Source organism: Leuresthes tenuis, unplaced genomic scaffold, assembly GCF_036924035.1.
Source record: "Leuresthes tenuis unplaced genomic scaffold, fLeuTen1.0.hap1 SCAF_12, whole genome shotgun sequence".
Classification (NCBI taxonomy): Eukaryota; Metazoa; Chordata; class Actinopteri; order Atheriniformes; family Atherinopsidae; genus Leuresthes; species Leuresthes tenuis.
Window position 1 is genome coordinate 33,182,930 of NW_027325366.1, and position 14,668 is coordinate 33,197,597.

General features: G+C 43.4%; 1 protein-coding gene across 2 annotated transcripts in view; it reads right to left on the reverse strand.

Moving 5' to 3' along the window:
• abcb6b (ATP binding cassette subfamily B member 6 (LAN blood group) b) overlaps positions 1-14,668 on the reverse strand; it is a 42,980-nt gene that overhangs the window by 6,599 nt on the left and 21,713 nt on the right. The window contains exons 14-16 of one of the 2 annotated variants that reach the window (XM_072397580.1): positions 7,834-8,008; positions 7,616-7,728; positions 6,761-6,855 (exon numbers count right to left, since the gene is read on the reverse strand). In XM_072397580.1, coding sequence (XP_072253681.1) covers positions 6,761-6,855; positions 7,616-7,728; positions 7,834-8,008 — 383 coding nt within the window. Of the gene's footprint in view, positions 1-6,760; positions 6,856-7,615; positions 7,729-7,822; positions 8,009-14,668 lie in introns of those variants that run through there. The other variant, XM_072397579.1, reaches the window with a different exon arrangement.

The following is a 14,668-nucleotide window of genomic DNA, read 5'->3' on the forward strand; positions in this document are numbered from 1 at the left end:
TGAATTCCTGCAAAATAAGACAAAATGAACATCCAAAAGACTGCAGCTGTTGTCTTAATATTGAAAGATGAACCAGTGATAAAATGAGTGGTTGATGGTCAGATTCTATCATGTAAGGTTTGCTGCAGATCCTCAGGGCAACAAAGCCAGTATAAAATGTAAAAGTGAGTCCAAAGCATCCATTTGCATTAACTGAGTAGAGTTTCTACAACATGTTACCGGCTGCCTGTTACAGAACATTTAAGGTGGTGCATCTTGTCTTTATTATAAGGCTTAAATGGGAGGGTCTGCTGTCACTCAGCTGATTACTATTTGTAAGCGGACACCAACACTGCACTAAGCCCCGCTGTTTGCTCTGTATGAATGACCAAAGATGAATTATGGTAACTTAAAGGGGATGTTTTTTTTGCTCAAACACTGAATGATCTCGCTGCAAAGGCAGCATGTGAGTCCAGAGTTACAGAGTAAAAACAATTACAACATGTCAGGCAACCAACATGCAGCTCAGGAGGAAGAGCAGCTGTTTATTGGAAGGTCAGTGGTTCGATTCCCAGCTTCTCCGCCCCACCATTGTCCTCGGATGGACGGGTGTGTGAATGCATGTGATAAAGACAGGTTTATATAGACTAAAAACGCTTCGAGTGGTCAGCCAGGCTAGAAAAGCGTGACATAAGTCATTATTTACAATGACACCATCAGATCTGATGATGCATAGATTTTACAGGAAGAAATGTTGGACAAAAGTCTGCAGAACGTGGAATAAGTAAAGCAGCAGCTCACCTGGATGCTAATCCAGCAGCACGAGATAAGGACCTGATACTGTTAACCACAACTTAGACACGACTCAGCAAGGTCAAGTGGAAACAAAGCATCTGTTATCCAATATATTCCTAAAGATTTATAAACGTATGCTGAGAATCCTGAGAGCTGGATGGAAAGCAGCTGGACTTCACCCCTCATCTGAGATACAGCTGCCTTCTATCACCACGACCTGCTTCACCAACAGGTGTGGTTGAGAGACAGCTTTGCTTACATCATACATGGATTAAAGCTGCGGTAAAAGAGTCAAACTGGACTGTATTTCATCAACAAACGGGTTTTAGGGAGAGTCAGATAAGAACTATAATGTTCCTGTCCTAGCATTTGAATAAGCTTGAGTTTCAAAACGGAATCATGTTTTAACTTCTTATCTTTCATATATATAATTTTTTCTGATTTTATCTATTGTTCTTATTTCCTTCTTTTGTTTAAATTTTAAATCATGCTTTTTATTTCTTCTGTTTTAATGTCTCTGTAAAGCACTTTGAATCACCTTCTCGTTGTTGAATTGTACAAATAAACTCGCCTTGCCTAGTAAACAAAGATACTATGAGCCCCTGGTCTTTATTAGATAAATCTATTTAAGGTCGTTAACCAATGAAATGACTTGTTTTCATTTAGAATAAAGAAATAATATAGTTTTTTCTCTTTTTAACTTGGTAATTTCATGAATGTAGCATAAAGCTGTGGTGTGGACGGATGTGAGAAGAAGATGGGAAAAGGGACTGGGAGTGAGTCATAATGTGCGGCTCCATGTTAAACATGTTCAGCTGTCATATAAAAGTAAAATACACAGCCATTCCTCAGTAATCATCAACAGAAACACTCTTCACAGCTGAAATTTCTGTTTCACATGTGCTGAGCACGTCGCTCTGGGCTGGAGAACTCTGAATGAACCTGTCTGTAAATTATTAAAGTTAATATTTATGGCCACTCTCTGATGAGCCTCTGATTAAACCCACCCTCTCTGCTCTGGATCCTGCGTAATCATTTGACTTAAAAAGAAATCAGAAAACATTGTCACACAGCTGAAATACTGCAGATACAGATAATAGATCCATGAGTCTGAGATTTGAAAATGTTTGAACATGCTGCAGTTTGCTGAACAAAAGAAGAAGAAGAAGACGAAGGCAGAGCTCTGCTCACTCCTCTCCACACTGATAAGTGTCACTTTAAGCTTCAGCTGAACCACCACTGAGCTTTAATGCCTTAGAAGGCTATCTTTGGACGGCCTCCTTCAATATTTGATAGAAAACCTCGGTCACAGGAAGAAATATCTCTCACCAGAGACTGAACACGTCAAAGGGGCTTTCTCCGCCCATTCAGGCTTTTCAGCAAGAAGGAAACATTCAGAGTGTTTACTCAGTCGTAACAAAGAAAAGACAAACCATTAAAAGACTGATGTAGGAATCTGTTACAGAGTTCAGTAACGCCAAAGATGGCGGCTGTATTCCTGCCCACTCTCCTCTGCAGAAGCCTCTTTGGAAGCACTTCCTGCCTCAGGCCTTCTGCCACAGGTCTTTATCCGGACTGGGGCAGTTAAACTAACGAGTTAACCAAGTTAGAAGAACGATGTGTGACAATTACTGCCACCCAGTGGTCAAGCTGGAGATAGCAACCATCTCAAACGCCTTCCATCCACTACTGAGTAACAAATAGCGTCCGTATCAGTGAGCTGAACTGCCTGCTGAGAACAAAATGACTGATGACTGCAAAGCTGTAAAGACCAAACATTAAAGGCCTTTCATTAGTTCATATGATTTTCTGAGGTCTTGTGGAAATGTCTGTCACATGTTTTGGTCAAAATCCCAAATCAGAGAAACAGCATAAGCAGCTATCTCAACCTTTTTTTCCCTCCTGTTTTATTCCAAGCAGCCAGACTGTCCTGGAACCTTTAAAGTGTCCTGATCAATAGTTCTGCAGCTTTCTGTAACCTTTAAAGTGTCCTGATCAACAGTTCTGCAGCTTTCTGAAACCTTTAAAGTGTCCTGATCAACAGTTCTGCAGCTTTCTGAAACCTTTAAAGTGTCCTGATCAACAGTTCTGCAGCTTTCTGAAACCTTTAAAGTGTCCTGATCAACAGTTCTGCAGCTTTCTGTAACCTTTAAAGTGTCCTGATCAACAGTTCTGCTGCTTTCTGAAACCTTTAAAGTGTCCTGATCAACAGTTCTGCTGCTTTCTGAAACCTTTAAAGTGTCCTGATCAACAGTTCTGCAGCTTTCTGTAACCTTTAAAGTGTCCTGATCAACAGTTCTGCTGCTTTCTGAAACCTTTAAAGTGTCCTGATCAACAGTTCTGCAGCTTTCTGTAACCTTTAAAGTGTCCTGATCAACAGTTCTGCTGCTTTCTGAAACCTTTAAAGTGTCCTGATCAACAGTTCTGCAGCTTTCTGAAACCTTTAAAGTGTCCTGATCAACAGTTCTGCAGCTTTCTGAAACCTTTAAAGTGTCCTGATCAACAGTTCTGCAGCTTTCTGAAGCTCTTTCACAGTTTTTTTTGGACATTTTCTGCTTTTTCCCTCATCTTCAGTCCTTGTTCCTGAGCATTTTCAGAGGAATGTGTTTTTTCTTTGTTCAGCCACTTAACTCTGAGCTATGAAGCATTCAGGCAGAAAAAAGGCTCCTAACTCAAGGGATGAACCAGTGTTGTGTCGACACAGAACAGACAACTTAGCAAAGAAGCCATTTTAAACTGGATCTTTAGGCACATCCACTACCGAGTAACAAATAGCGTCTGTATCAGTGAGCTGAACTGCCTGCTGAGAACAAAACAAGCAACTTCAGGGTCACTTTGAAGACTTTTATTCATCATCAGTGATTTCCATCTGAGAAAAGCCACAGCAATGAACTTTGTCAGGACAAGAAAAAGTCCCCACAGTCCTCATGGCAGCAAAGCATCCCTGTCAGCTATATCTCAGTCTGCCGTGAGATGCAGAAGTGACGGGATGAGATGTTTATGGTCTGAGTTCATCAGCATCTCCAGGAGAAATGGAAAAATATTCAGTATCTGGATGAAAAGGAGATTTAAAGTCTTGATCTTGACGTTTTGTGTGTGTATGTTTTAATTTAATTGAAAGCAACGCTGATTTAGCTCATAAATATCCCTGATCCGAGCAGCAGCCTCCATCTGTTGATGCTATTGAGAGATTAAGAAGCTGCTGGATCATCCCATTTAGAGACTGCAGCTCGGTCTGAGAAGGAGAGACTAGATCTGTAAATAAACATCATTCTTTAAAGAATAACAGATTCTTTATCTGTCTTCTGGTTCAGTACTGGTTCCATCTGAAGGATGGAAACATTTATACTCACCTTTCAAATAAAGAAAAACATCTTGTCATAAAGACAAAAGAGATGAAACTAAACTGCTGGCATACGGTCTTTAAAATGAATGAATAATCCCTGTTATGGGCAGCAAAGCACTCATCTTTCAGAATTCTGCATATTTAATCTGTGTTATGCAACTTCTGATCAGTTCACTGGTTCTGATTTTAACCCTGATCTGGTCCTAAAGCAGCCTCCATGACGGGCAAAGATGTTCAGAGGAGCTCCAGTTTGTGTTTAAAACAATGTTCCTCAGAGAAAGACTGGAAGGGATCTGCATATTTCTGCCTCTACAGAGCAGAATATCATTAAAGCATTCAGGGAATCTGGAGGAGTTTCAGTGGAAAGGACGAGGGAGCAAGCCTAAGCTGGACACCAGGGCCCTCGGCAAAGCTCATTTCCACTTCTGTGACGGCAGCATTAATGCAGAAAAGTTCCCTGAGATTTTACAGCAACATATGCTGCCTTCAAGGCCACATCTTTTCCTGGGACGTCCCAGCATTGTTCAAGCAGACCATGGAAAACCACATTCTGCCACATTCCAAAGGCCTGGCTGAGGAAGAAGAGGTACGGGTGCTGGACTGGCTGCCTGCAGTCCTGACCTGTCCCCAGCAGAGAAACAACCACCCCCCCGCACTGCTGCACACCTTAAGACCTGTTTAAGGAGGAATGGGACAAAATAACAGCTGGAACTCTGCATCACCTGGTTTCCTCAGAGTCAGAACGGCTTTAAGTGTTGGCAGAAGGAAACAAAGTGGGAAAAGATTCTCTGACTTTATGGGATGTTGCAGGTCTGAGATGTAGAAATGATGTTTGTTAACAGATGAAATGAAGCTGATGAGATAAAAAATATGAAATAATCCATTAAATTAAGTTGTCTTGGAGCCAAAACTCAGATTTTTGTAATCCAACTTGGACCCAACATCCTTTTCAATGATTGAACGGCGAACCCACAAACTCTTTAACTTTTTAATAATTTCCTTCTTTCAGAAGCTTCACTCTCTACAGTTACTGGTATGGTGAAAAAGATCAGGTCTGAAGATTAATCCATGGACTTTATAGTCATTTTACGACTTTAATTTAGCATAAATGATGACTTTTAAAGGCTCCTAACACCTGGTTGTAGTTTCACAGGAATTTAGCTGAGACCCAGAGTTGCACAAACAGGAAAAAAGAAAAGTTACTAAAGTAATAAAAGTTTCTCCTCTGGAGGGTGTGAAAATCTGCTCTGAACACTCTTTTTATCCTGAGAGTTTTATCCTCACATGCTTTATTAGAACAGCTCTTCATACTTAATTATAAACTTCATTTTGAGGTTGCAAACATTACTATTTAAGAGACTTCATGGGGCTTTATGGGTGCTTTGAATATATTTCTACAAACCAAAGAGCATTTAATTTGACAGGAGTTTGTCCTTAAAGGTCTTTCCACATTCAAATGACACAAATACAAATATATATATCTACATATCTACAAGAGACAAATAATCTGATCTGCTCTCCAACAGGAGTCATAATAAATTAATGGAAGTGATGGAGACACTCGCTGCTGATGTATTTTACTTTGAAGTCTTTTCCTCTGACAGATCAATAATCATAAATGTGTTTCTCTTACTTTAGTTTCCTGCCATCAGGCGTCACCTCATATGTTCCAATCAGCTTTTCCTCTAATCTCTCCATCCCTCTCTTTGTGTTGGCTCAAATCCTTTTTTTCATCCCTCATGCTCACATTATTTCTTCCTTTCAGCCCGTTTCCATCTCATCTCTGCTACTGTAATCGCTCCAGACAGCTGGAAGGTGGAAGTTAATCCAACTATTTCCAGACCAAACAACAACCCCATCTGCATTTATGCTGCTGTCACATAGAACTGAGCTTTAACTTGTGGTTTTAATAGCTCCTTAAATTGATTAAATTGCTATAAAATTCAAGTAAAGCTCATATTTTTTTGTATTTTTCACGTTCAACATTTGAAATGTTGTGGTTTGTGAGATTTTCACATCATTGCTGTTTTTATTTTGATCATCCCATCTTCCTGGAACTGGAGTTGTGGATATAAAATGCTGTTAACTGACACACCTGAATTCATCTCATTTCACAGTTAAACTGCTTCTGATGCTTTCTGCAGAGTAAACAGGATGTTGACTGTCATAAACTGGCTCCATCATAAATTGTGGAAACCACTCTGACAAAACAATACTGATGGGTGGTATATCTATTATATTATATTATATATATCTATAATATAATATCTAGGATATGGCAAGAGAGCTGGTGTAGCTGACTGTGCCAAACAGCAGGCAGTCAGACGGCATTAAACACCCAACGCTAACTCGCTTATATGAGTTAGCAGGTGAATCTGCAGCTTTGTTGTAGAAAACTAAGACATCTGCTGGTAACAAACTTGGGTTTTGGCAGATACTCAGTTTTACATGACGTGGATCGTGCTTTAAATACAGCAATGACACCCAGCTGCTGTGCTCAGCACCACGGAAATGTCTTTGTTTTGGTAGCCAGCACCGCTAAGGTACAGCTAACCCTGCTGCTAACAGCTAACTGCTAACAGCTAACAGCGTCTTTCAGTGAAGGTGGAACAGAGAGATCTGGCGCTGTGGTGAAGTCACCTGTGAGCGATAACGATAGTCGTCCTGTTGGTGCAGACCTTGGCCAGTGAAGCCTGGATGTTCCTCTCAGTGTGGGTGTCCAGTGAAGACGTGGCCTGAGGAAGAGGAAGAACAGAAAGAAGCATTCATACTTTGAGTTTGATGCTGACTGCTTCAGATTCTGTGGTGGGTGTGCTGAGAAGGATCCTCAGGCTGGAGCCAGTGCACGAGGATGTAAAACAAGGACTGGATAGTGTAGTGCACATATGTCAAAGTCTGGTCCTGGAGGGCCGCTGTCCTGCAGGTTTTAGATGTTTCCCTGCTTCAACACACCTGATTCAGATTAAATGGATCTCTTCAAAAGATTGTTCAGTTCTGCACAAACCAGCTAATGAGGCCTTGATCTGATTCAGGTGCGTTGGAGCAGGGAAACATCTAAAACCTGCCGGACAGCGGCCCTCGAGGACCGGAGTTTGACATCCCTGGTGTCGTGGTATGATTGCCACCTTCCATGTGGGAGGCTTGAGTTCAAATCCCCTGCATGAAAGGTATTACCTCCACTAGGGATCCTTAGGCAAGTCGCTTTGGATAAAAGCATCTGCCAAATGCATAAACATAACAAGATCTAACTATTCTGTGACTGCAGTTTTATTCAAAATGTTTTCAGACCTTTTCAAGTTTTCTACAGCTTGTTCTGTTGGAATCTTCCTAAAAATGGATTTGATTCATTTTGCCCTCTTTGACACAACAACACTCGGCTTTACGCGATCTGCCAATAAGGCAGCTCACATCATAGATTAAATCCATTCTCTGGGACCTGAAGCATGAAAAGGTGTTTTAAAAGTACGCAGAGCTTCTCTGTGGGTGGATCCTCACCTCGTCCAGCAGGATAATCTGAGGTTCCTTCAGGATTGTTCGAGCGATGGCGACTCTCTGCTTCTCCCCCCCACTGAGCTTCAGCCCTCGCTCCCCCACCTCTGTTTCATAACCTGCAGGGACAGACCACAGTCATGTTCTTTAGTTTTTACCATTTTTCCACCAAACGTTCCATAAAACAAAGCCATCTTCATCATGTACACACACCAGAGCCTGACCCTGAGGCAGCTCCAGTATCCTGCTGTGGATGTCGGCCGCCGTGGCAGCTCTATGGACCTCCTGGTCGCTGGCGGTAACTCGGCTGTAGCGGATGTTGTTACCGATGGTGTCATTGAAAAGGACCGTGTCCTGGGGAACTACACCGATGAACGACCTCAGAGAGGACTGACGCACCTGGAAAAGAGAAGCAGATAGATCTGGAACAACGTCTGGCTTGTGTTCTGGTTAATTTCGGCCTGGTTTATTTCACTTGAATGCTTCTCTGGACTCGCCAGGCTGGAATAAATCAGAACAGATCACAGATCATGTTGTACCTGTGAAGTAGAAACAGCTCGAGTAGGATGGAACGCTTCTTCTCTTTCCAGGGCGCATACATCCACATAAAAGTTGCATGGTTTAATCCAGTCTATACTATATAATGCATGCTGCCCCGGGTCACAGACGGCACACATGTCCCGAACTGATTCCTGCTGCTGTCGTTTCTCCAGGCTTCTACATTATAAACTCACCTCCTTTCTGCTCCTCTGTAGGCTCATGTGCTCTTATTCTGAACTATAACAGCAACATGTTCAGTAAAAACGACGGACAGAATGTGGTGTGTGTTTTGGATTCGGGCTGAATAGCTCGAATACATGAAAATGTTTTCCTTACTTTACTTATAGAGCTCAGTTTGTTGCTGCTGACTGAGGAACAGAGGTGTGAAGGAATCTGTGGCTGCCAAAGGAAACCCAACAGCCTGGAGAGGAGGTGGTCGCCCTCAGAGCCCAGCGACCTGGGCCTCAGGTTCCAGACCAGAGTCTTGGGTGGATGTTCATCTTTATGTATTTAGCAGACGCTTTTATCCAAAGTGACTTACAGTTAGGCAGATAGGGTAAGGGGGTCTTGCCTAAGGACCCTTACTGGAGATAGTACCTTTCATGCAGGGGAATTGAACCCAGATCTCCCACAGGGTGGCAATCATACCACTACACAATTGGTTTAAACCTACGGTGGATAAGTCCAAAGGGATGTGAACGCACTCAGGACGGATTCAAATGCAATCCCTCCCTGTGTCTCACACTCAGGGAAACATCTCCTCCCCTGACGCCACAGTTTCCACCCGACTGTTTATGGACTATTTCACTTTCAGGAAGGCAAAAACAGGTTGTAGCACAGCTGCAGGCTGACTTGAAATGACACAAGAGCAATCTGAGCTGGATCACTGGGACACTTGGGACATTTAGAGGGTTTGCAGGTGACTTGCCTCATTGATGGAATTTTTAATAATTGTAAACACTCCGGTCACCATATTATAAAGAGCTTTGAATCAAAAAGGGTCCGAGCTTTCCAGCAGAACGTGTTGGGCAGCTGAGGGCCGACTGGTGGACCACCAGCAGAACCTGATGGGAATTCTGGTGGCCGAACTCAGCTTTTTCACAGCGGTTTGAGCAATCGTTGAATTGTGGATTTAAATGTGTTGCTCTGCAGGATTTCTGTCCTTTGTCAGGCGTCTACAGGCTGGTGTAAAACAGGTTGCTGTGTAAGTGTAGCGATGGTGAAGATTAAAATCAGACGACAAGATGTTATTTACGGTTTGATTTTGTCCAAAGACCGTTATCTGTTATTCATTTTAATATCCCAGCAATGTGTCTCCACTTTTTAAGAAGAAACATCTTTATAAATTCGTCTCTTGATGTCTTCAGAAATAATTTCCGGGTTTCAGTATCTCTGGTTTATGTGGAAAGCTTTGAGACTTTCCTGAGGAGAAATTTTCTTTGAAACCACAACAACAAAAATTTCCTGCAACGGCTCAGTTTGGCTGGTAATCACTCACTTTCCTTCGGTTTAATCTCCTTTTTTTCCACTGAAAAGCAACACAACACAGCATCTGTTTCTGATAGCGGCAGCAAGCACAGCTCCAACAGATGGAGGAGCAGGGATAAAAATCATTTACTTTATACAGTCACGTGAAAAATAAAGTGCATCCTCTTTTAATTCAAAGACTTAAAAAAAACTTCTAGTCCTCATCAAACAATCAACCTCAGATGAACGAGACACAATATATCACACTGTGTCATTATTTACTGAACAAAAACTGAGACAAAACACAGAAGCAGTGTGTGAAAAACTAAGTGAACCCTCACTGCTTCCACAGGAACTAAGAGGGTAAGAAGCAGCCAGGAGCTGCTGATCATTCTTTTCTTTTCCCCACATTCTGCTGTAGATCTGCTGCTGTGTTTGGGATCTTTGTCCTGTTGATGAGCCAGTTTCAGCCCAGCTTTAGCTGTGGGACAGATGGCCTCACATTTGACTCTAGAATACTTTGGTATCCAGAGGAGTTCATGGTGGACTCAATGACTGCAAGGTGCCCAGGTCCTGTGGCTGCAGAACCAGCCCAGATCATCAGCCCTCCACCACCGTGCTTGACAGCTGGTATGAGGTGTTTGTGCTGATATGCTGTGTTTGGTTTCCTCCAAACGTGCTGCTGTGCATTAGGACCAAACATCTCCACTTTGCTCTGGTCTGTCCAAAGGACATTGTTCCAGAAGTCTTGAGCTTTGTTCAGATGCAGCTTTGCAAACCTAAGCTGTGCTGTCATGACCTTTAACCTTTAACATGCTAACTGAGGCCTGTAGAGTCTGAGATGTAGCTCTGGGCTTTTTCACCTTGGGGTGACCTTTAACCTTTAACATGCTAACTGAGGCCTGTAGAGTCTGAGATGTAGCTCTGGGCTTTTTCACCTTGGGGTGACCTTTAACCTTTAACATGCTAACTGAGGCCTGTAGAGTCTGAGATGTAGCTCTGGGCTTTTTCACCTTGGGGTGACCTTTAACCTTTAACATGCTAACTGAGGCATGTAGAGTCTGAGATGTAGCTCTGGGCTTCTTCACCTTGGGGTGACCTTTAACCTTTAGCATGCTAACTGAGGCCTGTAGAGTCTGAGATGTATGACCTTTAACCTTTAACATGCTAACTGAGGCCTGTAGAGTCTGAGATGTAGCTCTGGGCTTTTTCACCTTGGGGTGACCTTTAACCTTTAACATGCTAACTGAGGCATGTAGAGTCTGAGATGTAGCTCTGGGCTTCTTCACCTTGGGGTGACCTTTAACCTTTAACATGCTAACTGAGGCATGTAGAGTCTGAGATGTAGCTCTGGGCTTTTTCACCTTGGGGTGACCTTTAACCTTTAACATGCTAACTGAGGCCTGTAGAGTCTGAGATGTAGCTCTGGGCTTTTTCACCTTGGGGTGACCTTTAACCTTTAGCATGCTAACTGAGGCCTGTAGAGTCTGAGATGTAGCTCTGGGCTTCTTCACCTTGGGGTGACCTTTAACCTTTAACATGCTAACTGAGGCCTGTAGAGTCTGAGATGTAGCTCTGGGCTTTTTCACCTTGGGGTGAACTTGCTGGGACGTCCACTCCTGGGAAGATTGACAGCTGTCCTGAATGTTTTCCACTTGTGAATAATCTTTCTCTCTGTAGAATGATGGACTCCAGATAGTCTGGAAATGGCCTTATAACCCTTCCCAGACTGATGGGCAGCAGCAGCTGCTTCTCTGAGATCATTGCTGATGTCTTTCCTCCTTGGCATCGTGTTAACACACACCTGAATGCTGCAGAGCAGCAAACTGACAAAAGTCTTTCCCCAACTTAAACCAGAGTTGTTCGATCCAGGAGCCAGGCTTTTGGGGGGTCGGCAAGTTAAGTTGGGGTCTTGGCAAGTCATGGGCTGCCCATTACAAACACCATACTCTGACATAAAGTGGTTCATAACGGTACTTGGTACCAAACTTAAGATGGTTGATCAGTTTTATAGTTGCATCATCAGACCTGTTGCTGCACGTCTTGGACAGAGGAGCAGAGCAGACAACTGATCTCCATCTGGTAGTGACCTGGATCTGACCTGGATCTGGTGGCAGGGAAGGCTGCCGGACAGACCTGGTGAACCAATACAAGGGGAGGGAGTCTGCATGGGACTGTTCAGAGCCTCCACTTCTGATGCAGCTTCCAGGAGCTTTGGCCACAAGGTAACTGGTGCCTGTTGTGGCTGCAACTACTAAACATGCTGGTGACAGCTGAAGACAGACACCCTTCAAGTTCTGTTGCCCAAGAGGGTCACCAAAGGCAGATATTGACTATCCAAAAAAGGCTGCAGCGTCGGGAGGAACTGGAGCTAAAATTTGGCTGAGGGAGGAATGCAGAAGGATTTCTACATGGCTATTCTCGACTCAAGAGGGGAATACTTCTATGAAGATCTCCCTAATCCGGCAGGTATGACTCAAGTGGCCATCACCAGGGGCAGAGGTTGCCAAGGCAGGTAAAAAGTGTCCTGATAGTAGCGATTTTGCAGAGTATGCTCCAACTGAAGGGGTCACACTGCTCAGCCTTTCTAAATTCTGTGAAACCTTTCATCTTAACTTGAGGTTATGTGAGGACAGTTTCCTTGTGTTGCTCTTTCTCACTCCACCCTACCGACAGTGATTCAGCTCGTAGTCACAGCTCTAAGATTCTCCACTCATTCATACGATCTGGCAACTTATTTCTGAGACACACACAGGTGCATCTCAATAAGCTGAAAACCCAAGAAGTGAGCAGCACCAATCTGCTGAATCTGTCTAAACAAAACTTTTATGTTCCATAAAACGTGAAAAAGAAAACCTCAGAAACTAACAAACAGATGACTCAGAGTATCTGTGTAAGCAGCCATCGCTGTGCAGACCGAGGGGCAGCATCCCAGCTTCATGTGGCTGCCACATGGTCCAAATACAACCCAGAGGTTCTGATCTGGAGCTTTACTGCACATGCTCACTCACATCATCCCATTGAGCACATTTACTCGGTGTTGTTAAGAAAAAAGAAAGTTTTGTGGGTGCTGGAAAGTGTTGTCAATGAGATACCTGGACATGTTTAGCCTGTGAAAAGAATACATGTGCATCAAATTTGAACAAGCAGTCCAGACAGATTGCATTATGAGTCTTTATTTAGATCAAGACCGCAGGGAGAAGCCCCGTCTTGGAAATACGTTTTTATTCAGGTATGTTTTAACAGTCTAGGATCTCTATGTGGACAGATACTAAGTGTAACATCTAACAGTCCCACCAGAAGCACTTTTCTAATTCTGCGTATTTCTCTTTGTTCTCTGCAACAAACAATGAGCCCAGTCCAGCACCCGTACCCTCTTCTTATATAAAGACAGTAATTCTTACATTTATCTATATTTTTATTCTAAAGAAGACGATGTGAAGCCAAGAAAATTCAGACCTGCAACATCCCATAAAGTCAGTGAACCTTTTCCCACTTTGTTTCCTTCTGCCAACACTTAAAGCCGTTCTGACTCTGAGGAAACCAGGTGATGCAGAGTTCCAGCTGTTATTTTGTCCCATTCCTCCTTAAACAGGTCTTAAGGTGTGCAGCAGTGCGGGGGGGTGGTTGTTTCTCTGCTGGGGACAGGTCAGGACTGCAGGCAGCCAGTCCAGCACCCGTACCTCTTCTTCCTCAGCCAGGCCTTTGGACTGTGGCAGAATGTGGTTTTCCATGGTCTGCTTGAACAATGCTGGGACGTCCCAGGAAAAGATGTGGCCTTGAAGGCAGCATATGTTGCTGTAAAATCTCAGTGAGCTTTTCTGCATTAATGCTGCCGTCACAGAAGTGGAAATGAGCTTTGCCCCCTGATCCAACCCCATACCATCACAGAGCCTGGCTGCAGGGACTGGCTGCTGACAGCAGGCTGGATGCTGCTTTTGCTCCATTTCTTCCAGCAAAGATGTGGAATACTGATGGGTCTGACCACAGCACACGTTTCCACCGTGTGACGGTCCATCCCAGACGCCTCCGAGCCCAGAGAAGTGGACGAGGTTAACATCAGGCTTCTTTCCTGCACAGTAAAGCTTGTGAATGGAACTCTGTATTGTGGTGCTGGACAAAGGTTTCCACAGTAATCCCTTGTCCATGTGCTTCTATCAGCTGCTGATGAATGACGGTTCCTGATGCAGCGTCTGAGGGGTCAGAGGTCACGGGGTCCAGCTTAGGCTTGCTCCCTCGTCCTTTACACTGAAACTCCTCCAGGTTCCTCGAATGCTTTCATGATATATTTAATAGTGACACATTGAAAAAGTAAAGTAAACTGAAAGTGACAACGTGTGAAACAGATGGTGTAAAAGTCATCGTCCTCACTCTGCACCAAAGGTTAGACTGAAGTTAGACACCTTCCCATCCACCAGTTACACCACCAACCAGAAACATCTCTGAATGTAAAAGCAAGAAATGTGCTCCTGAATCAAAACAAAGATCCTCTTCCCTTTCATCTTGTTAATATATTTAAAATGTCCCAGCAGCTGTTCTGCTAACTTTTCCACTGATTCTTCTTTCAACACAGCGTTTTGGACATCAAAAAACACGCCACATGTGAGCACATCCTGCTGTTCTTTGCAGGCATTTGATGGCCAAACTCATAAAAAATAAAACTGATGACCAGTGATCTGATGATGCCTCCAACAGCCAAATGAATGTGTCAGCAGAGGAAGCTGAGGAGTTTTACCACTTCCTGTTCAAACAACAACAAAACCAGTCTGAATGTCATTAAAAAGGCGATGCATGTGTGTGTGTGTGTGTGTGTGTGTGTGTGTGTGGGTTGATTAAACGGCCTCCTGCTGTGTAATTATAAACAAACGTCCTCATAATCATCACCAGCCTCCTAATCTGAACAAGCAGGTGTATGCGTGCCGTGAACTATTGTTTGCTTATTACTGAGACTTTTGGCAAATCAGAAACAGAAACAAGCACACACACATCTGCTGTCTGGACACATTGCTGCATTATTCAGAAACCTTTTACTATGATTTATTCACAGTGTTA